General features: G+C 50.2%; 1 protein-coding gene across 1 annotated transcript in view; it reads left to right on the top strand.

The window, feature by feature from the left end:
• Nucleotides 1–22,203, top strand: part of trrap (transformation/transcription domain-associated protein) — a 121,286-nt gene that overhangs the window by 76,574 nt on the left and 22,509 nt on the right. Inside the window, exons 52-63 of the mRNA XM_056576640.1 lie at nt 283–429; nt 1,002–1,121; nt 3,425–3,712; nt 4,330–4,467; nt 4,811–4,923; nt 5,250–5,385; nt 7,775–7,966; nt 11,633–11,828; nt 13,174–13,292; nt 13,988–14,134; nt 14,996–15,096; nt 17,728–17,929. Coding sequence (XP_056432615.1) covers nt 283–429; nt 1,002–1,121; nt 3,425–3,712; nt 4,330–4,467; nt 4,811–4,923; nt 5,250–5,385; nt 7,775–7,966; nt 11,633–11,828; nt 13,174–13,292; nt 13,988–14,134; nt 14,996–15,096; nt 17,728–17,929 — 1,899 coding nt within the window. The remainder of the gene's footprint in view (nt 1–282; nt 430–1,001; nt 1,122–3,424; nt 3,713–4,329; nt 4,468–4,810; nt 4,924–5,249; nt 5,386–7,774; nt 7,967–11,632; nt 11,829–13,173; nt 13,293–13,987; nt 14,135–14,995; nt 15,097–17,727; nt 17,930–22,203) is intronic.

Genomic DNA, 22,203 nt, shown 5'->3' with positions numbered 1-22,203 from the left:
TTCTCCTCTCTCCTACTCAACCCTCTCCTGCTCCTCCTTCTCCTCTCTCCTACTCAACCCTCTCCTCCTCCTTCTCCTCTCTCCTACTCAACCCTCTCCTGCTCCTCCTTCTCCTCTCTCCTACTCAACCCTCTCCTCCTCCTTCTTCCCTCTCCTACTCAACCCTCTCCTCCTCCTTCTCCTCTCTCCTACTCAACCCTCTCCTCCTCCTTCTTCCCTCTCCTACTCAACCCTCTCCTCCTCCTCCTCCTCACGCCTCTCTCCTCCTGCTCCTCCCCCCAGGACGTGGAGATCGACATTGAGCTGGCGCCCGGCGACCAGACCGCCCTCCCCAAGACCAAGGAGCAGGCGGAGCGGGACGCCGGGAACCAGCTGCACATGCTCACCAACCGCCACGACAAGTTCCTGGACTCGCTGCGGGAGGTCAAGGTAACCATGGAGACGCACGCACGACGGGACGGAGACTTGCACGCGCACGCACGCAAGCACGCACTTTTCTTTTTCCAATTTATATTGAAATTGCTATTTACCCTTGTTTAAAATACAAAGGAAAAGCATTAACCCGACGGCTTTTCATCAAAGCAAATGTCAACATCTCTCCGTTCAGTCTTGTCTTAGTGGGTCGTGACATTCATATTTTAAAATAATGATTTTTTTTTAATGAAATGGTGAGGCTTAATAATTAATCACTAATTTTAAACAGCTTCGCCGGCCTTTAATGGGCAAATTTGGTCTGTTGGAGCACCACTGCTGTCCAATCAGGCTAATATAAATTCATTCATACACTCATGTATACTTTTATACATGGGTGTATAAAGTTGTTTTATTGATAGTAATGACTTATTTTGTTCGGACTGATATGTGATCTCTATTGAATTTGTGTGTGTGTGTGTGTGTGTGTGTGTGTGTGTGTGTGTGTGTGTGTGTGTGTGTGTGTGTGTGTGTGTGTGTGTGTGTGTGTGTGTGTGTGTGTGTGTGTGTGTGTGTGTGTGTGTGTCCAGACGGGGGCCCTCCTGAATGCCCTGGTCCAGCTCTGTCACATCTCCACCCCCCTGGCAGAGAAGACCTGGGTGCAGCTCTTCCCTCGTCTCTGGAAGATCCTCTCCGACCGGCAGCAGCACGTGAGTTCTGACCCGCCATCGCGCCCCCCCCCCCCCCCCCCCCCCCCCCCCATGTCACCCGGTCTCTCCTCGGGACCGGGCCGGCGCTGTAACCCTGCGCCCTACACCCAGGGAACCTTGTTCTCTCCAGGCGGGCCGTGCGTATGAACAGATGGGCTTCTACAGACAGACGTGTCTGATTGGAAGCGAATGAATTGGAATGGGCTCATATGGTTTGGGCTCACAAGTATCAGGCGTCATGTTTGAGTGCGATAGTAACACCTTGGTTAGCGGTGAAGTGCAGCGATAATTACCCAAACAAAATAAGTCTCTGTGACCTTGCCCGTCTGGTAGAAGGGCTCGCAAATGTGTCGACAGACGGCCCTCATTTGTGGTAGGTTTGCCGATTCTATGGCTGGAGGTCCCTTTTTATCATGCAGAGTGCGTAGTGGATCGTAGGTTTCGGAGAGGTTCACGGTGTCTGGTCCTCTCTGAAGCCCGTCTACGCCGTCTTCCACTTCCTGTGTGAACATGGGAGAGGTTAGGGTGTTCCCCTCCAAGCCCTTCCCCAGTGTCCCAGCCTGCCTCTGGGCATGCTTGAGCAGGGAGCATACCCGCGGCCCCCTAGCTTCTCTCTCACGACCCGCGCTGGGAACTCATCGCTTCCCAGCTGCAACGTACCGGTTACGAGGTTCAGCCCGTGGCTGGGCCTCCTGGAGCGAGACCTCCTCCGGCCTGCTCCTTAACGACAGGAAGTGTCCCTCTGTGTCGAGGAAAAATGATAGCGATTGGCAGTGACTGAGCCGCCAGCCAGGAGCACATCCGTATGTCTCGGCGCGGCCGGGTCGCCTACGAGCGCGTGACAGAAGGTCACCCGGACAGACGGGTCAGCAGGCAGTGGCCCGCGAGAGGCATCGCTGCCCCGTGTCTCTGATCAGTCAACCCAGGGCCACCGCCACGCTCCCCGACACGGACGGCTGGCTCCGGGATGACCCGTCTGGTCCGGGGGTGTGTGTGTGTGTGTGTGTGTGGGGGGGAACTTCTGAGGATCTGGCAGCTGGCAGAAGCACACTTGCCTCAAAAAGAAGTGATAGAATCAGCTCCACAGATGGACTCGCGGACAAAGTGAGACGCAATCCGAGGCGAGCGCCGGTAAACACATGCCCGCCCACACACACGCACGTGCACACACGGAGACAATTGGGCACGGGGATAGATTCACTTGCACACACACACACACACACACACACACACACTTCATCCACCTACACTACCTCCGCGGGACAATCATACAGCGGCTAGTTACTTACCTCCGTGGTCAGTAGTGATTGACACAACACACCCAACCACACACGCACACACAAATAGCTCCAACGTGTCTTCTTGGTGATGTGGAGCACGGAGACGACAGTTAACCGTGACCTTGGCGATCCCACTGCTGGCAAAGGGAAGGCGCTATTCCGCCTAATGAGGACAGATTCGTTTATGCTAAATATGGAAAGGAGAGATCAGGAGAGAGAGAGAGAGAGAGAGGGAGGAGAGAGAAAGAAAGAAGCCTGTAATGAGTTTAATGAACCAGATGCCTGGAGTATTTAGAGAGTCGTTGAAAGCCTTTGATTTGAAGTGATTGAGCTACACCAACTACACCTCCGAAATGGGCCCTGGAAATAGAAAAACGCCAAACCATGTTGTTTTCAACCCCGCGCTCCGCAGCGGCGTGGAAAGTGCGGAGCGTGCTCGCGTGTGCGCTGGCGGCTTAACACGGCGGTGTTATTCCGCACGCTGAGCCTTCCCGCCTCATATTACTTTAATTGATTGGGTAAATGGAGTGGTTTATCTAGCTTGATGAGCTTAGCCGTCAGCACACCCTTCAATTATGGACCCGGAATCGAATGCTAATTTACCTTTCATTTTGCACGGGATGACACGCGCGATCTTTCAACTCCATTTCCAAGGATGGGGGGGGGGGGCATTAATGTCCACCATCGCCTGTCAAACTGCCGGGGAACCAATCACTCCCACCAACGGTTCGTCTGTGTGTTTTGAAGTTTAAAAACGTTGGCACGGAATATCGATAGTTCTTGTTCTCGTCGTCGATGCTTCCCTTTGAAGCACAGGTTTGCAGGAGAAGCACTCTTTGTATAAAGTTGGACCGCTTGAACCAACTAGTCATAGTGATTTCATCAAGTCCCTGTGCTTCATAGGCATTCTCTCTCTCTCTCTCTCTCTCTCTCTCTCCAATGCCCTGTCAATAGACTCACAAAAGTCGATCAAAAACAAAAGTTGTAACAAAAGTTTCTTCCGCTCCCCTGTCCTCCGTCCAGACGCTGTCGGGCGAGATGAGCCCCTTCCTGTGCAGCGGCAGCCACCAGGCACAGCGCGACTGCCAGCCCTCCGCCCTCAACTGCTTCGTGGAGGCCATGTCCCAGTGCGTGCCGCCCATCCCCATCCGGCCGTGCGTGCTCAAGTACCTGGGCAAGACCCACAACCTGTGGCTGCGCTCCACCATCATGCTGGAGCAGCAGGCCTTCGAGAAGGGCCTCAGCCTGCACGGCAAGCCCAAGCAGAGCACCGAGTTCTACGAGCAGGAGAGCATCAGCCCGCCCCAGCAGGTAAGGGCAGGTAGACCCGCACCAGGTGTGGTACAGGTGGGGTACACCCCACCGATTAGGGCAGGAGTGTACCAATGAGTTTGTAATCGAGAGGCCAGGTCACGGCGGTTGCATTCCGAGATGTCTCGAGGCGTTTGAGTGCCTCGATCGGCCCATCTGTCGTGTAGAAGGTTTGGATTGGGTCGAAGACTGTTTGTTATTGATTAACTGCCGCCAGGCAAGACGCAAGCACAAGAGTTGGGCGGTATCATTTGATGGCCGCACAGTGTGGTTTTACCGGTCGTTGGAATTCGTTGTCTCTCGCCTTGGTTTCCGTCTGGGCGCCAGAGTTTAGGGCTCTGGCGCTCAGAAAAGTGAGCGTAGCGATTTGATCGCATTTAGTACGTGAGGCAACACTTTACTGCACGGCCATTTACAAGGCAAACGGGGAGCGGTCGGAGCGACTACCAAGGGATTTGGAAAGATTTGGAAATAAAATGAGTGCATGATCTTTGTGACAGCCCATGATATAGATGCACATTCCACATTCAAAATAAGAGCGTGCGGCCGTCCGCCAGTGAAGTGTTGGTGATTATTGGGACCTCTGATGTATCCTCCCGTCTCCTTCTGCCCACCAGGAGATCCTGGACTCCCTGGCGGAGCTCTACTCCCTGCTGCAGGAGGAGGACATGTGGGCGGGCCTGTGGCAGAAGAGGTGCAAGTTCCCCGAGACGGCCACCGCCATCGCCTACGAGCAACATGGCTTCTTCGAACAAGTGAGGACACGTCTTCTCCGTCTCTATTTTTGTGCTGTTTGTTTGATGTTAGCGCAGCGTCTGGGGTTACTCAAACAGTGTCTGAAAGCTTGAGGACCCGTTCTTAAGCGTTACCTTGTTGAATGGTTCTCTTTGCTACAGTATATTGTGCTCTCATTGTGCGGTCTGTTTGTAGTCAGTGACATTGCTTACTAATGATTCCGCAAACCCCTTCCGTGTGGTAGTGTTTGTAAAACATGTATGTTGATAAGATCAGAGCAGGCAGTCTATGACCTCAAAGGTGCTGCTTCTGGAGAGACGCGCCCCCCCCCCCCCCCCCCCCTAAACTTACTGTGTTCCCCAGGCACAAGAGAGCTACGAGAAGGCGACCGACAAGGCCCGCAAGGAGCACGAGCGCAACAGCGTGTCCCCCGCCATCTTCCCCGAGTACCAGCTCTGTGAGGACCACTGGATCCGGTAGGCCAGGAGGCGGGCCCCGCTTTTATTAGGATGATTATTATTGCTGGTTTCTTTTACGACTTCCACTAAAACATTTTATTGTGTAATTGGCGCTTTGCCGCCCCGTCGCTCTTAACTGGACCAGTGAGGAATTTTAATACAAACGAAAGGAAATTATCATCAAGTGTGTGTGTGAGTTATGAAATAAGCAGATCGCCAAATAAAACTAAAAAACGACAGCGTCTACGGAGATGGTAAAGGAAACAGTGCTGGGTGCCTTGGGCGCGACCACAGCTCCCCAGCCTCATGGCCCTGGTGTCCCCCTCTCCCCCTGTCCCCTCCAGCTGCTCCAAGGAGCTGAACCAGTGGGAGCCACTGACGGAGTACGGCCAGTCCAAAGGACACTCCAACCCCTACCTGGTGCTGGAGTGTGCCTGGAGGGTCTCCAACTGGGCCGCCATGAAGGAGGCCCTGGTGCAGGTGAGGAAGCGCTCGCCACGACGCCGGGGCCGCACGGCGGGAAACGCGTCCCGACGCCAGTTGCCATGATTGTTGCGACGCTGTCGGAATTAGGCGCGTCCGCACACACACACACACACACACACACACACACACACACACACACACACACACACACACACACACACACACACACACACACACACACACACACACACACACACACACACACACCCCTATGAGGAGGCGCTCTCAAATCAGCTCCTGATAAACCAGCCTCCTTGAAAAACACTTACCAGTAACTTTCAATTTCTTATACCCATTTTTATTTTGTTACCAGCGTTCAGTGCTGGGCGGCGTATATAATTATATATATATATATAACGTCCAACCTTCAATCAGAGCGACGCAACCTAACTAGATATAGCCCCCCTTTTCCCATCAGCGAGGTGGGCAGCCAGAGCGAGCGGCCGTTAGGCTGTGGAGTCTGTGTTCAGGCTCTTTGGTCCTCTAATTTATTGGCATCATGTTTTCTAAAACAAAGTGTAGGCGGGCCTTGAGAGTGTGATAGTACCCGACACATAACAAATACTCCTGCGCTGCTCTTTCAAGGAGACTTGGAACCAATCCATTGAGCCGCTTCGTCCTAAAGGTGACACCTAATTAAATTGTCTGGATGGCCAGCGCACGCTCACGTACACCCTTTCACCGCCTCCCCTTTCCTTCACCCGGCCCTCCCCCGCCTCACCCTCCCTCATGGTTAATGTGTCTCTTTTTCTTCTTTTGCCCTTTGTTTATCCCTTAATTTCCTCTTTCCCCTTTTTGTTTGTGAAGTATTTCATGGCCCATCTTCTCCCTCTTTCCTCTGTTGTGCTCACTCTCTCTGTTCACTCACCCCCCCCCCGCCCACCAACTCAATCTCTCTCTACCCTCTACATTTCCTTCAACTCTCTCTCACTCTCTCTGCCAACCCTTAATCTCTGTCTGTCTGTCTCCCTCCCCCTCTCTCTCAACCTCCCCCCTCTCTCCCCCCTCTCTCGCTCTCTTTCCCCACCCCCTTCTCGGCCCCCTCTCTCTCCCCCTCTGCTCCCTCCTCTCCCTCTCTCCCCCTCAGCGGCGTTGCTCAGGGCCTGAGCTGCTAATATTTACGGCAGCTGTGTGTGTGAATAATTACTCGGGCATCTGCTGCTAGATGATTTGTTTTATGTGCAGAAGAAGACAGCCGCCCTCCGTCGCCACCGCAGACTCCGCCACATCAGCGGCGAGGCGATGCAGACGCTCGCTCGCCCTGCCTCCCTCGCTCGCCCTGCCTCCCTCGCTCACCCTTCCTCCCTTGCTCGCCCGCCTCTCAGGCAAAGTCCAAATGTCCCCACTTTCAATTAACGCCGGCCCTTGATAAGGGCGGCCCTGACTGGGGGATATTCATCACACGTTGCCCTGATAAGTGCGCCTTGACCGATTGTTGTAATTTCCTCCACTGGGGAGAGAGAGGGTGAGGGAGAGAGGGAGGGAGAGAGAGAGAGCTCGTGCACGTCATGAGCACAGACATTCACTCAAAGACATTCTCACCTATTCCACTTTTTCCTCCTGTTAAGGCATGCCGATCGTTTTTCCTTCCTCCGTTGTTTCCTTTATGTTTGTTCACTGAAACAAACTCTCGCTCCGGCACGCCCGCTGATACTAAACACTCACGCACGCTGCTATGGGTTAACCATACGAGCCATCACTTCACCCAGCCCTCTTTTGTCTGCTAATTGAGCTGGTTCATTCACCATCACACGCACACACCCACCTGTATTTACATCTCTTACACACACACACACACACACACCATGCGACTTCTCACACCCGATCATTGTTTACACTTTCTCTATTTGACACGGAATTAATCGATCGTACTCGGAGAACAGGTACACGGGCGACGCGCTGTCACACCCTCCCACACAAGGACCCAATCCGCCGCGGGCTGTTGTGCGCCGCGGCTCGGTTAACACACTCGGCGCTTTAATCAATGGCGATGGCCTTTTCCCTTCTCGTCAGACGAGACATGTTGATTATTCATTAACACAAAAGTCCTGCAGGATGAATGGAGGGAGGAGGCGGTGTTGGGCCAGAGTCGTCCCTTTTGTGCGAGAAGGTGCGACCGCGTTCGGGATCCTCCCCCCGCTCTCTTGACGGACGATTTCGCTTAATTGAACTGTACGGATCCGGTCGCGGCCGGTTTCCGTGTGGCTTCCTATCCGACGGGGGTTTTCTTTTGTCCCCGGTTCGTGTTTGACGTTGTCTCTTCAGTGTCACTGCTTTTGAAAAATGTTCCTTTTACAAGGAACATTTTCAGGCGCACTGGGATTCAAACCTAGATCCAGAGAAAAACATTAACGTGTGTGTCCGTGTGTCTGTGTGTGATCAGGTGGAGCTGAGCTGTCCCAAGGAGATGGCGTGGAAGGTGAACATGCACCGCGGCTACCTGGCCATCTGCCACCCGGAGGAGCAGCAGCTCACCTACATCGAGAGGCTGGTGGAGATGGCCTCCAGCCTGGCCATCCGGGAGTGGAGGCGGCTGCCGCACATCGTCTCCCATGTGCACACACCCCTGCTGCAGGTACGAACGCACGCCGCACTCATGCACGCACGGAAGTCTCTCTGTCGCCCTCTCTGTCTCTATTCCTCCCTCTCTCTGTCTCTCTCTCTCTCTGTCTCTCTCTGTCTCTGTCTCCCTCTCTGTCTCTCTCTCTCTCTCTCTCTCTGTCTCTGTCTCTGTCTCTGTCTCTGTCTCTCTCTCTCTCTCTCTCTCTCTCTCTCTCTTTCTCTCTCTCTCTCTGTCTCTCTGTCTCTCACACCTCTAACTAGTTGTCGAGAATTTTGCAAGTAACAAGCACATTTTTGTATTTTTACGCCAAACACCTGCACACACTTGACACTTGAATATCTTTCTATTGGACACACGTACACACTCACAACACACACACTCTCCTCTGCAGTGTGTGGCCTGAATGTTAACCCAAAGTTAGATGTGTTGTTGTTGGCATTAAGTAGGGCAAAGCATCTTATCTTGGTGGGGGTTTGTTTAAAATATAATGTGCTCATCCGCAAATATAAATATATCTGTATTATGTTTTGAAGAAATACATGAATATGAACCAAAACACAATGCCTGCACTCATATGAGAGACACACACACACACACACACACACACACACACACACACACACACACACACACACACACACACACACACACACACTCGCACTCGCACTCGCACACACACAGTCTATTCTAGATCAGGGTTGATGTTGTTACTCTGTAGGGTAAAACCCCTCCTTCTATTTTTGTGAACTCTTGCAAACAGTAGACTCTGGCAAACAATAAACCATAAAGGAGAAAAGACGGCAAAAACTAAAAACAACCACCATGTCTGCCCTCATAGGACACACACACACACATCTCCTTGTTCTACACAGTGGCTGCGTAGTGCGGGAGCTTGGAGAATATAAGAAGTCGGGATGTAAGGAGACTATGAGTGGTTTTGCCTTATTGGAATAAAGCAATTCGAGAGCCGTCTGTCAAAAGATACTTCATCAGTAGCCGCCAGGCATTACGTTGTCAAGGGACGCGATACCCCTCTCCATCTTTCAGTCTCTGTCCCTCTCTTTTTCTCAGTCTCTGTCTCTCTTTCTCTTGCTCTGTGTTTCTGTTTCTCTCTAGCTCTCTCGCTCTCTTTCTCTCGCTCTCTTTGTGTCTCTGTCTCCCTCTCTCTGTTTCTTTGTCTCCGTCTACCTTTCTCTTCTTGAAAATAGGTAATAAGGAGAAAAAGAGGCTTAGAGAAATTAAAACAGAGAAGAGGACCTAGAGGGAAAAAGGGAGAGAAAATGATGAGATGATAATTGAAAAGGAAAACTGATATAGGGAGAGAATTAGCTGGGAAGTGAAGGAGCTGAAGAGAAAGAGGGGAGAGAGAGAGAGAGCGGGAATGAGGGAGTTAGTTTAGAATGGCTGTAATTACCGCGCTGCCGTCAGATAGCATTTGATTAAATACCTGCGGCAGAATTACATTTACATGATAAATGGGAATGCTTGAATGGAGGTTAGGAATAGGCTATCAGCTGATATTAACAGATAATTGTGAAAAATATTGCATTGCCTAATTTATTTAGTTTAGACGGTGGGGGGTGGGGCAGCCTTCAGCACAGCTATGATTCAGGGGAGTTTATCTTTTAAAAAACGGCTATTGGAATCCGCTGGCGACATTCTTTGTTATCGTGTGTGTGTGTGTGTGTGTGTGTGTGTGTGTTGTGTGTGTGTGTGTGTGTGTGTGTGTGTGTGTGTGTGTGTGTGTGTGTGTGTGTGTGTGTGTGTGTGTGTGTGTGTGTGTGTGTGTGTGTGTGTGTGTTGTGAGAGAGTGTGTTGTGAGAGAGTGTGTTAAGTGCATGCTCTATCTAGTGTCTCAGCGCTAGTATAGCTCTAGTGTGTGTGTGCGTGCGTCAGTGAGCCCGTGCGTGCTTAGTGTGCTTGTCTTAATGCATGCCTGCTTGCATATGTGCGGTCCAATTATTTATCCTAGCCAAGGGAAAACAAGCTATTTATTCTTCTGCCCAGTGGAGCAGCGTGTTGTAAATCTCCATCCCAGACTCTATCTCAAACCCACAACTCCTTCAGCCCTGGAAAATGAATAGCTTGGGCTTGGCTGCTGAGAATAACAGTGGTGTTGGGTGGGGGGGGGGGGGTGCACAAATCCCTCTTTAAATCAAGCCATCATCGAATCCCGGTGCCCGCCACTGACTGACGGGTCGATCGGATTATCACCCGAGCCATTGATCAGCAGCCACACTATTAATATTGAAGGATGGGCGGCCATAATAGAGCGATTGATTATGCGTTAAAAAAAAAAAAAAAACTAATAATAATACGGCTTTGGCCCGAATCGATGAAGACCTCCTTTGCCACATGAAAGGGACGGAAGGGGCACGGGTTATCATTTTCACATTTTCCTACCTCTCCCTCTCCGTCTTCCCTCTCCCTCCTACAAACTAATCAGCGGTCGAAATAATGCCATCTTTTCTGAGGGAAGGGTGAGGGCGGGCGGTGGAGGTGGGGGGGGGGGGGGGGGGGGGGGGGGGGGGGGGGGGGGGGGGGGATTTGTGGCAGAGCCGCGGCCGGTCATTATCGGGCCGTCTCCGGCGGTAAATAGCCGATAAGCCGCTTTGATCCGTCCATTTGGCGTCCACTCTCAGTGCCCCCCCCCCCCTCCCCCGGGGTGCGGATGTGTCCGGTGACGTCGCGCTACAGTGGCCTAATGGCTTCTGGGCTGGACCACAGGAGCCATCAGTGGAGCGCGGAGGGAGCCTAATGACCCCACCTCCGCGGCCCCCCGCCGACTCCCTCTAACCTCCCAGGCTCTGTTCATCTCTGTGTCTTGATGGCGGTGCCTCGCCTCTCCGTCACTTCCTCCCTCACCGCTTGTTTTCTTTACCCCCCCCCCCCCCTCCACTTAGGGTCTTTTATGGCTCATACCACTATCTGTTTTTTTTTGCGTTTTTTTCTTTCTTACGGTCCACCTTGTACTTCTTTCACTTTAGATTTTTGTTTCTCGGTTTCATTATTTTTCAACCGAGTTTGTGGAATAGCTTCCTCTTTTTTTTATCTGTCCCCCATTCCGGCTCTCTCAGAAAGCAACCTCCCCCACTTCACTAACACAACCCCCCCCCCCCCCCCCCCCTCCAATGCCGCGCTCTGTCCCATCGCCTAGATTAATACAAAGGGGCTTGATAAGATTCAAGTTTCCTCATGTCAACTGTACCCAGGCAGTATCTAACCCGCTTCGGATCTGTAGCTTCTTTTGTCTTCCGAGACCTTAGCTCCGCTGTAGCCATTTATCCGGCTTTGCTTTTCATTCCCTCCTTGGGGGGGGGGGGGGGGGGGGGGGTGTGTGTGTGTGTGTGTGTGTGTGTTTTATCAACGCCGTCGCCCGACGCACCGTCTCACTTACAGCCTTTCCCGTTGTCTTCCTTTTGAATTAAAAGTCGCACAAGTTCGGGCGTACCGTACGGGCTCAGTCCTGACCCCAGCGACCTGGGTTTGATTCCTGCCCGTGGTCCTTAGCATCATGTCCTCCCCTCTATCTCCCATATCTTCTCTCTTTCTCACTCTACAATAAAACGTAAAAATGCACAAATAAATTATCACCCGGAAGCGACCTGGTCTGTGTCTACCCCGGGTCCTAACGTGACCCCCACCACCCCCCCCGACCCCCACCCCACCTCCACCCAGGCGGCCCAGCAGATCATCGAGCTCCAGGAGGCGGCGCAGATCAACGCGGGCCTGCAGCCGGCCAGCCTGGGCCGCAACACCAGCCTGCACGACATGAAGACGGTGGTGAAGACCTGGAGGAACCGGCTGCCCATCGTGTCCGACGACCTCTCCCACTGGAGCAGCATCTTCATGTGGCGCCAGCATCACTACCAGGGTACGCTCAGCGCCGCCCCCCTGGCTCCCGTTGCATTGTGGGTAGTTAAAGTGCGGCTGTGGCGGAGTATCGGGGTGCCCACCTGATGAGGAGGATTAATATTATATGTTGTTGAATTGAGGGCAGAAAAACAAATGTATTATCTCTTTATTTTCGTGTCTGTTACACTCTCCTTGTCATATCTCATTTCCCTTTTCTGTACGTCTGTCTCTCTTTCCCCATCTCCCTCTGGTTTATTTACCCCCCCGACCCCACTCTCTTTCTTTCAAAGAAACCTTTCCGTAGCCCCTCCCCGGGTGCACACTGAATTACCTTGCGTATTTACGCAGCCTCAAACCCATACACATAGAGTTATGAATTTGCGCCTATATGTGACTGCTTAAAGTCAGACACACACACACACACTAACATACACACCACACACACGTACCTCTCTATTTCTCCCCGTCGTGCAGATTGATGTTTAGATTTCCAGGAGTCCTAGGAAGCGGTCTTCTCTGAAAGGCCACTATGTACCGTGCCCCCCAAGGGTCTCTGTACCTTTTCCAAATGTCAGCTCGCCAAAAAACCCTTGCTTAATTCACTACAGGATACGATATGTGTTCGCACTCACTCACCCACACACACACACGCACGCACAAACACTCACTCCCAAACATACTTTCTCACACACACACACACACACACACACACACACACACACACACACACACACACACACACACACACACACACACACACACACACACACACACACACACACACACACACACACACACACACAGACTCACACACACACACACAGACTCGCACATGCACACACAGGCGCTGCGGGTTTTACACCTAGGGTTCTCCCTGGCTCAGCTCTCTCGCCTGCTGTGACTTTGAAAGCGGTTCACAGAGGCAGCCACTGCAGAATTGGAAGTCTGCGGCTGGGCTCCTACTCATGTTCTGCCGCGCCCCAGCTATGATGATGATGATGATAATAATACAAATATTGATAATGATCATATGAAAAATAACACCATAGCTGGATTCCTGCAGCAGCAGAGACTAGAACCTGACAAAGTGCGGCTTCCTCCACACGACAGCTGCCTTTCTACGGTTTATAGACGTTGAAGCGAAATTGAAATGTCCAGACGAAAAATCCTCAAGATGAGGCTGGTCCAACCCCACCACCTCCATCTTCCACCTATGTCTGTCTCTACGGGGATGCCGTGTTTCACTAAGAGAAAAGACGCAATTCTCCGCCATTCATTTCCCAGGCGACCGCAGTAGAATACTGCGGATCGGCGGAAACCATTGAATGACTTTCTTTTTTTCTTTTTCTATTTCGCATCTGTAGCCATAGTGACGGCCTATGAGACGAACACGCAGCACGACCCCAACAACAACAACGCCATGCTGGGCGTCCACGCCTCGGCCTCGGCCATCATCCAGTACGGCAAGATCGGACGCAAACAGGTAGGGCGGGAGGGGGGGGATGGTGGTGGGGTCTTTGGGATTCAGATCGGGCCCACTGAAAACATAATTGAAGACGACTTGAGGAACAGTTCCGGCGTATTTTGCTCCATTAAAGATTAATCGTATTGAAGTTGTTTGCATGTGGTTAATGAGCAGATAGGGGCTATTGTAGGGCTGCTCGATTATAGGAAAAATCATAATCACGATTATTTTGGTCAATATTGAAATATCGAAGCGATTATTCAAACGATTATTATTATTATTATTATATTATATATTAAGTTTGAAAGAAAATACACAAAATGGTCAAAAAGAAATTGATCCAATCTAAAATAATGTACAGATATGTATCAAGCTGTTCGGCCCTTTCTATAAAAAAATAAAAAAAAATCGAAAAACAATTATGTTACCGGTAATTTTGCGTTGCGTTTGACACTATAATCGAAATTGCGATCAAAATTTGATTAATCGCCCAGCCCTAGGCTATTGTGTCTCAAGTGGGATTTACCAATACAGTAGAGTGGACCATGAGGATTGAACCGGGAACCTTTTTGGTCGAGGACTAAAACATTTTAAAACTGTACTATCGGAATCATTTAATTTGGGTTACTTTGAATCCTTCCTTCATTATATTTTTTAAGCGATCCGATATTGTTTTGGTTTAATACCCACACGGATACCGTTTCTCCCCGCAGGGTCTGGTCAACGTGGCGCTGGACATCCTGAGCCGCATCCACACCATCCCCACCGTGCCCATCGTCGACTGCTTCCAGAAGATCCGCCAGCAGGTCAAGTGTTACCTGCAGCTGGCCGGTGTCATGGGCAAGAACGAGTGCATGCAGGTAAGCCCTCCTCATGTCCTGCACATATGAACTGCACGTCATGCCCAATAGCAGCGCACTAAGTGTGGATCCCGCATCCAGACTCTTACTATAGGATGAGGGTCCACAGCATATATTTTGTATATGGGTAGCAGTAGCTGAAGGCCTGTTAGGCCGGAGGTTGAGGAACGTTGCTGGTTCTACAGGGGGACAGTTATAGTGGGGAGAGACTTCGAAGAGGGTGTAACTCTGAAATTTGCTCTTAAGCCCGTGGAGCGCCCCTGATTAACAGCGTCAGACCAACGCACCGCAAGCCTTTAAAGTGCCAGTGGTCTCTCTCTCTCTCTCTCTCTCTCTCTCTCTCTCGCTCTCTCTCTTGCTCTCGCTCTCGCTCTCGCTCTCCCTCTCTCTCTCTCTCTCTCTCTCTCTTCCCCCCCCCCCTTCCTCCATCGTCTGTCACAGCAGTACTTAGGAGACAACTCATCACAGCTTCAGCCTAATGGAAGTTTAGCTTCTTCCAACCCTCTTTACTTTCTTCCTAATGAACACTTTGCAGCCTCTTTGTATTTTCTCTCTTGTTTTCCTTCCTCTGTGCGTTTTATTTTTTCCTGCTCTGTATTTTAGCCTTGTGTTGGATAAACTATCATGCCATCTACTTCACTGTTCTCTAGCGTAGCATGACCAAAGTGTTTTACTGTGACATTAGCACTGATGGCTTTGCCTTTGCATTCTCTGTGTGTCTTTTTGTGTGTGTGTGTGTCTTTATGGCTGTGGCTTAATGTGTGTGTCTATTTGTGTGTGCCTGTGTGTCTCTCCGTGCGTGCCTGCGTCTGTGTGTGTGTGTGTGTGTGTGTGTGTGTGTGTGTGTGTGTGTGTTGGCAGGGTCTTGAGGTGATCGAGTCGACCAACCTGAAGTACTTCACCAAGGAGATGACGGCAGAGTTCTACGCCCTAAAGGGCATGTTCCTGGCTCAGATCAACAAGTAAGCCCCCTCGCCCGTCCGTCTCGGTCACGCCTCACTTCTAAAGGCCTTTTGTTTTGATGATGTTTGTCGGGAGCTGTCTGGGGCACACCAGATAGGGCCACCGCTAATGAGCATTTTTCCCTCGATTATTTAAACAAAAGCAAAAATAATCTTTCTATAAATCTGAAAGCTTCATTTTCATCAAAAAGCGCGTGCATTTCTTTCAGATGGCTTTTGCCTGTGACTGAGAGGTAAAAGAGATCACGATGGTAGAAAAACAAATCCAGCTTCATTATTCAACATTTCAAACTTATAATAGTTTATGGTATAATTTAGTTAAATTCCCTATGTTCATTTTTAAAACTTCAATTATATTGATCACAATTATTCAGACGTTCTTTAGAGGACATACCCTGCATAAAGATATATGCTTAACATAATGGCAGAAATGTAATCACTCTTTCTTTTGCTCGCTCGCTCTCTTTTTCTCCCCTCTGTTCATCCCATCGACAAAGACAGCCGCCTTTCTCACACACACACACACACCCACACACCCACACACACACACACACACACACACACACACACACCCACACCCACACCCTGTGCTACCCCCCTTACCCCCTCATCGTTTTCGGCACAATGCCCTCCTGAGGGGTGAAAGGCAAATTGGGGACGGCTTATTAAATGTATGTGCAGCCGAATAATTAACTGGAGGCAATTTGCAGGGAATTTCTGGGATCAGCAGAACCTGGCTCCACCTCGACGGGGGTTTAACACAATCATTAAGTTTCCCCTCCACGCTGTGGGGAGCGCTCGCCGCGGAGCACAGGGAGAGCGGTCAACTACACGCTTGTGTGTTTCCTGCCCTTCTACGAACACTTCTGTGTGCGTGTGTGATTGAGATCGGCCCTGGCTTCATTAAATAGGCACTGGATCAACCCGACGGCGGCGGTGGCGGCGTTGCGCGCCCCGTTTACCGGTTTACCCGGCCGCGTTTACACACTCACAAATAACCCAGAACAGGCCACCTGATGCCGGAGACAGACGTACTATAAGGATTGCCGCTCCGCTCACCACAGTGATCAAGGGCCTCGTTTACTTTATCACACGCCAAAACGCCCGTCATAATAGCCCATCATAGCTGATTGGCTGGGGAGACGCTTTAATGCAGTGCCGTGGCGGTTGAAAGCGGCGCTGTAATGGAGGTGCTTGTGGGGGGGGGGGGGGAGGGTGCCGGGGGGCTCAGCACATCTGCTCGGCGTTCCTCTGTATGGGCGGCTGGTCTCTGTTTCTTTGACTGCAGGGTAATGCCCTCCAGGTCCTGCTCCACTTATTTATTAATCAAAGCCTCGGAGAGCGCTGGAAATTATTCAAGCAGTGTGCCAACGAGAGCGGCGGCAAAAGGGGGGCGTCGGAGCCCGGCGCCAAAAACGGCTGATGATCCAGAATGTTTCCCTTGTCAGCGTAAATTGTCTTCTTCGAAGCAGCCATCTCCCGCCCCCTCCTCCCCGACCCACCAGCTCTACCCCTACCCCCCCTCAACCCTCCCCCGTGCCTGGGTTCCCCTGGATTGTCTCCGGCCCTCCTGCTGTCTGGCCACGCCCCATATATAGCCCGGACTGCCTGTACCGGGCAAGGCTATCGTGGAGTTGCGGAGGTGCCTTCACCCAAAGCCCCTTCACCACATAGTGAATTCTGATGCTTATCATGATGGAGCAGGTCCTGAGACGCTGCACTATCCACCTCCTTTAGAGGAGGGATGTTGTGGTCGCAACTTCCCAGGGATCTCTTTCGTCACTCGGGAAGTTTTCCGATGCAATTTCGTTTTTTTTTGGTCGCCGGAGAAGCGTTTTTCCACGGATAGATTGATCCGACAGCCGCCGCGTTCTTCATCTTCTCATTATATTTTTCTTTACCTTGACACGTCTCTGTCACTTTGGCGCGAGATGGAGAGAGATTCATTGGGAATGTCAGCCGGTATTAAAAGCGTTGATCTGCATGGCGTATTCCGTTCGGCTCCACCTGTATCGGGTTTCGAGTGACGCCCCCCCCCCCCGCCGCCCCCCCGCAAACTCTAGTGACTTAATTTCTTTTCTCCAGCGTTTTAGTGCTTTACTCTCCAACGTCAGGGTCGGATGGGAGCGGATCAAGGATTAAGTTGAATGAAATGTGAAATATGCTGCTTATTGATGTGTGTTACATAATTCATGGTTCAGCGGTCATCATAATCTGTCTCTCAGCCACTCAATCATTCTAACCCTCCTTTGATAAACTTGCCCGCCCGGCCCTTTCTTTCTCTCTCTTTCATATCCCCCTCAGTTGACATATATCTTCCCATGTCTGTGGATACTATCGTTCTTGTTGTGATGAAAAAAAGTACAAAAGTAATATAATCGATTGGAGAAAAGACAGTTAATTCCAAAGGATTACCTGTTCTTTAGATGCATGCGGTTAATGAGCTGGTAGGGGTCTTCGGCATCTTGCTCAAGGGTTCCTAAAGGTGGACTGCAGACATGGGGGATTGAACCCAGAAACTTTCGGCAGGCGTCCAACTCCCTAACCGTTGGACCATCCTGTCCCCCCCCCCCCCCCCCCCCCCCCCCCCCTCGGTTTTAACATCCTTCCCCCTCTCGTTCGGTTCCCCAGGTCGGAGGAGGCCAACAAGGCCTTCTCTGCGGCCGTGCAGATGCACGACGTGCTGGTGAAGGCCTGGGCGATGTGGGGCGACTACCTGGAGAACATCTTCGTCAAGGACCGGCAGCTCCACCTGGGCGTGTCGGCCATCACCTGCTACCTGCACGCCTGCCGCCACCAGAATGAGAGCAAGTCCCGCAAGTACCTGGCGAAGGTGAGCAGAACGGTCTGCTGCAGAACTGCAATAGGCTGGTGTATGGCAAAAAAAAAAAGATTTCGGAAGTGTTAGATGGTTCATTCACAGATGATTCACAAGCCTGCAGTTCAACAAGGGACAAGGGTGCTATGTGTTTTTGCCATGAAGAGTTGTGTGTTTCCCAGTGCATGAGGCTGACGTCGCGAAAATGCTTTCAAAAGAACAAAAAAAAAAAGATGGCCATGGATAATTCACAGATAATACACTGGGTAAAATAGCTTTGATTTTCGAGGTGGGAATGAAATGAGATCTCAAATTGGGCTATTTTGTTGTTTACATGGTGCGTGATTGGTAGCATCAGAGCAAAGGAAGTTTAGTTTTGCCATGCTTTAATGGTTTGAGTGGGGCTAATTAAGCTAGTCGTGTATTAGCGTCATGCACATGGGTGGTATTTAGACGCTTGGCAAGGCACACGCGCGTTAGCACATCTCCACTAATGACTGGGGGGAGAGGGGGAAACAAGCAGTTTAGTGTTTTTTTCAAATAAATATACAAACTTTATGCTCTCTGTGGCATGAGAGAAAGTAAATTAACATTCTAATTTTCTCGCGGAAAGACAACATCGTAGCCAGTGCACCTCATGAACTTCCCCGTTATAGCTTTGGCAAGCGCACGTCTGACGAAGACAGGATAGAGAAACTTAACGAGATTGTCGCTCAGAAAAGCACATTGAGGTGCCGATGAGCATCTCTACATGTGCGCTCATTTAAGTGTCATGATCTTGGCTACACAATAGTCTATTTCCATGTGATTCACACTCATTTTTAGTCACACTTCCTCTGGTCTTAACGTCACAGGTAGGTTAGCTCTTAAAACATTTCAGCCGATGTTTTTTTCACCATGACAACAAAAATACCTCAGCATCGTCCACTTCCCCTACACCTACACAAGTCTATTCCAAGGCAGGAAGTAGATGTTTGATTGATGGCATTCCAAGTGGTAATCACATGGACTGGACCCTCCTGGAGAGGCAAGGGGGGCTAATGGTCTCCCCAGATCCTCCTCCCTCACAGCCCTATGACCTTTCACTAACAACCACATCCACCCCTATAGCCTATAGTAGCTAGCAGTTACCTGTGTGTGTGTGTGTGTGTGTGTGTGTGTGTGTGTGTGTGTGTGTGTGTGTGTGTGTGTGTGTGTGTGTGTGTGTGTGTGTGTGTGGGGTGTGTGGTGTGTGTGTGTGTGTGTGTGTGGTGGTGTGTGTGGGGTGGTCTGAATATGTTGTACAAGAAGCATCGCACCACCAAGGCTCCGAGCTCAATCAGTCAAGACACCTCATACGCTGCCCTTCTGCACACCTGCCCGTTCACAGGGGGCTATTAAAAGCCGACTAGCTAGCCTGACATCCCGGTGCGACTCTGAACAACCGTCTGCCCGCCCGCCTTAACCACCGACCCTACCATCGTTTGGCAATCCCGCCATTGTTTGGCAATAGCGCTATCGAGGCGCAACCCCCCCCCCCAGCACAAGGTATTTGACCTCCGTTCGCTGGCGAGGAATCGGTCCGTTGTAAAGATTTGTTCCGATTGTGCTCGTTCGTTTAGTTAAGGTGGGTTGTGTAAGGCGGGCGTGACCCGGGAACTTGTTAAAACGTTTCCATCCACTAACGAGGCCCTCGGAAGGAACCGGAAAGGTTAGAAGGTCAAACGCACTGCAGGTTGGTGCGGGCAGTGGTCACCGCTGGCACGGACGGACTGCAAAGTGCACACACCACAGATTTGAGCCACTTTCAAAATGGCCGCACTGCTGCTCACAGTGCAAGCCATTGGTCCTTGTAAGCCGTTATCTTAATCGGGTCGCAAGCGTGTGACTTTGAGTGGAGATGAGGTGTGCAGATTCCGCCGTTCTTCCACCTGGAGAGGTCCCTGATGAACTGCGTCTTCGGTTTTTCATGCAACGGGGAGTGTCAAAATTTAGTTTTCATTTGAGCGAATGGGTGACTGTGGTGTATGTGTTGAGCGGAGGTCATTTGAACGCAGGATTGGGAATCATTTCAGTTGAGCTGCGCCATGGTGTTGTTATGCGACCATTCTCACACAATGTAGTCAAAATCAATACCAGACATTCAATACTCGCCTAATTACTTTATTCTATCCAGTCTTTAACAAATTTATTTTCATGTTCATCCCCCTTTATTTGATTAATTTAATCTTTTAATCAGATTCTGAAGTTTCTTTCATCCTGCTAATGGGGAAGAAAATGGGGCCATTGACATTTAGAAATTGAACCAATTAGAGTACTTCCTTAATATGACCTTTTATCAGTGGGCCAATAAGAAGATATTATTAAAACGAGTCCTAACTGCCGGTCCAATTTCTTCTATATGATCAAACAGTAGATGCAGGCTTCAAAGGTTCGTCCCCACGGCCTCTTACCAACCACCTGTCTTTGTTCGTCCTAGCAGCTTAATATCCATGTCTCCCTCACCTCTTTCCGTGCTCTACCCAACTGAGGGAATATTTCTTTCTGTGTGTGTGTGTGTGCTGTATCCATGTTTTAACAGTGATATATTTTACTGAACAAAACTAATCAGTCATACACGAATACTGACATGTAATAATATCTCTTGCTCTTTCAAAAGGAAAAGAAAACCTTCCCTGTCTATCCTAGAAATGTCCACTCCTTCTGAGGTTTCTGCCATTATTTGCTAAACGGCAGTTTATGACGTAACTCTGCAAAACGCTTTTAGATTTTTTTCTACATGTCTTAATGGAAGGATTGTGTGCTATGAAGCTCTGCCTCTTCTCTCTCTCCAAATATTTAGGTGGCAAATATTGCACCATGCTGTTGGGCATATCTCCCCCCCACCAACCTGAGGGTTTTTAACATAGCAGGCATTCCTGTTGCCCTGCTGATTCCCCCAACCATGGGCAACACTATTAGAGGTGGAAATGGCACAAATAAGGGAAATACCATTCTGCAGCGGCTAACGAAATGGGTCTGAATGGGTAGGATTAGGACAGGTAGTGACATTTAAGAGCCCCTGTTTTCCTCTGGGATTTTTGGGATTGATTAGCCGTTACAAGACATTTCAAAAGCTACCCATAGTGACATCACACATGGGACTGTCCAGCCAGTTGGATTATGGGTAGATTAGCCTACCAATTACCAGTGGTAACAGTCCACTGCTAATGCTGGTAGGTCGATCTGTCTAGGAAACATCTGGGCCTTTGAATAATTGACTAATGAATTAGTTTGGTGTAATCTGATTGGCTGTCCAATGCCTTGTACGGATCCATTAAAACCTTGCAAGATGTTCCAATCCTAATCCTTATAGTGAATAGGAATGCAGCCATGTTATTATATGCTTTTGTGAATGCTGGCGTTGACAGTTATGGCATTTTTTCCTTGTTCAAAGCAATGTCAGTCTCGTAGCTGACTTGTCCAATCAAAAAATACACCTTGTATTAGATTAGACTAGGAAGCAAAAGTGCTTTCTCTTGCAACCAGAAATGCACGTTTTCACCAAAGACGCGCACAAAACACCTTAATATTTATATAGTCTCTTCCGTCCTAGTGAGAGAGCACAGCCACAACACTAACAAACCACTCCAAATGTTCCATCAGCTATCCGTCCATTCATTTAGTGTGAATTAAGATTCCTTGGAAACTATTAATTATTTGCACAACAGCCATTCATTAGTCCATTACGTTCGGTTATAGGCACGTTGCCAACCCGAAAAATATTTTACATTTGGTATTTATGTATATTAATTGATATCTAAATATGTATATATTTATATTATATTTATAAGACATCCATAAATATTTTGCTGAATGCCTATTTACTTAACAGCATCCTGTAAAATGCACAAAATTACTGAAATGACTCCTCATCGCAAGCTGCGTGCTTGTTGACACTGGCGCTGAGCGGGGAGATCTTCTGTTGCCGTGGCGATGTTGTCACTGAAGAAGGAGGGGGGCAGGGCTTCTGGTGCTAAGCCACCTAGAGCACCGGTCTGGGCATGGCAGGGCCTGGTGCTGATGGATGGGAGGAGATGACCGGTCATTATCAGTAATTATACCCACGCTGTGGGGCCTGCATCGCTTAGGAAGGTGAAGGAGGGGGGGGGGGGGGGGGGCAGCGTCTCAATCATCAACAGGCACACGTCCATACACACACGACCACGCACGCATGCGCACAGATCCATACACTCAACCATGCACACACACGAGGAGAGACGCCCGTATGAATGATATGCTCAGCCTCGAACCCAGCTCGGCTCTGATGG

This window comes from Gadus chalcogrammus, chromosome 18, assembly GCF_026213295.1.
Source record: "Gadus chalcogrammus isolate NIFS_2021 chromosome 18, NIFS_Gcha_1.0, whole genome shotgun sequence".
Taxonomy (NCBI): Eukaryota; Metazoa; Chordata; class Actinopteri; order Gadiformes; family Gadidae; genus Gadus; species Gadus chalcogrammus.
This window is presented reverse-complemented; position numbering and strand designations above follow the sequence as displayed.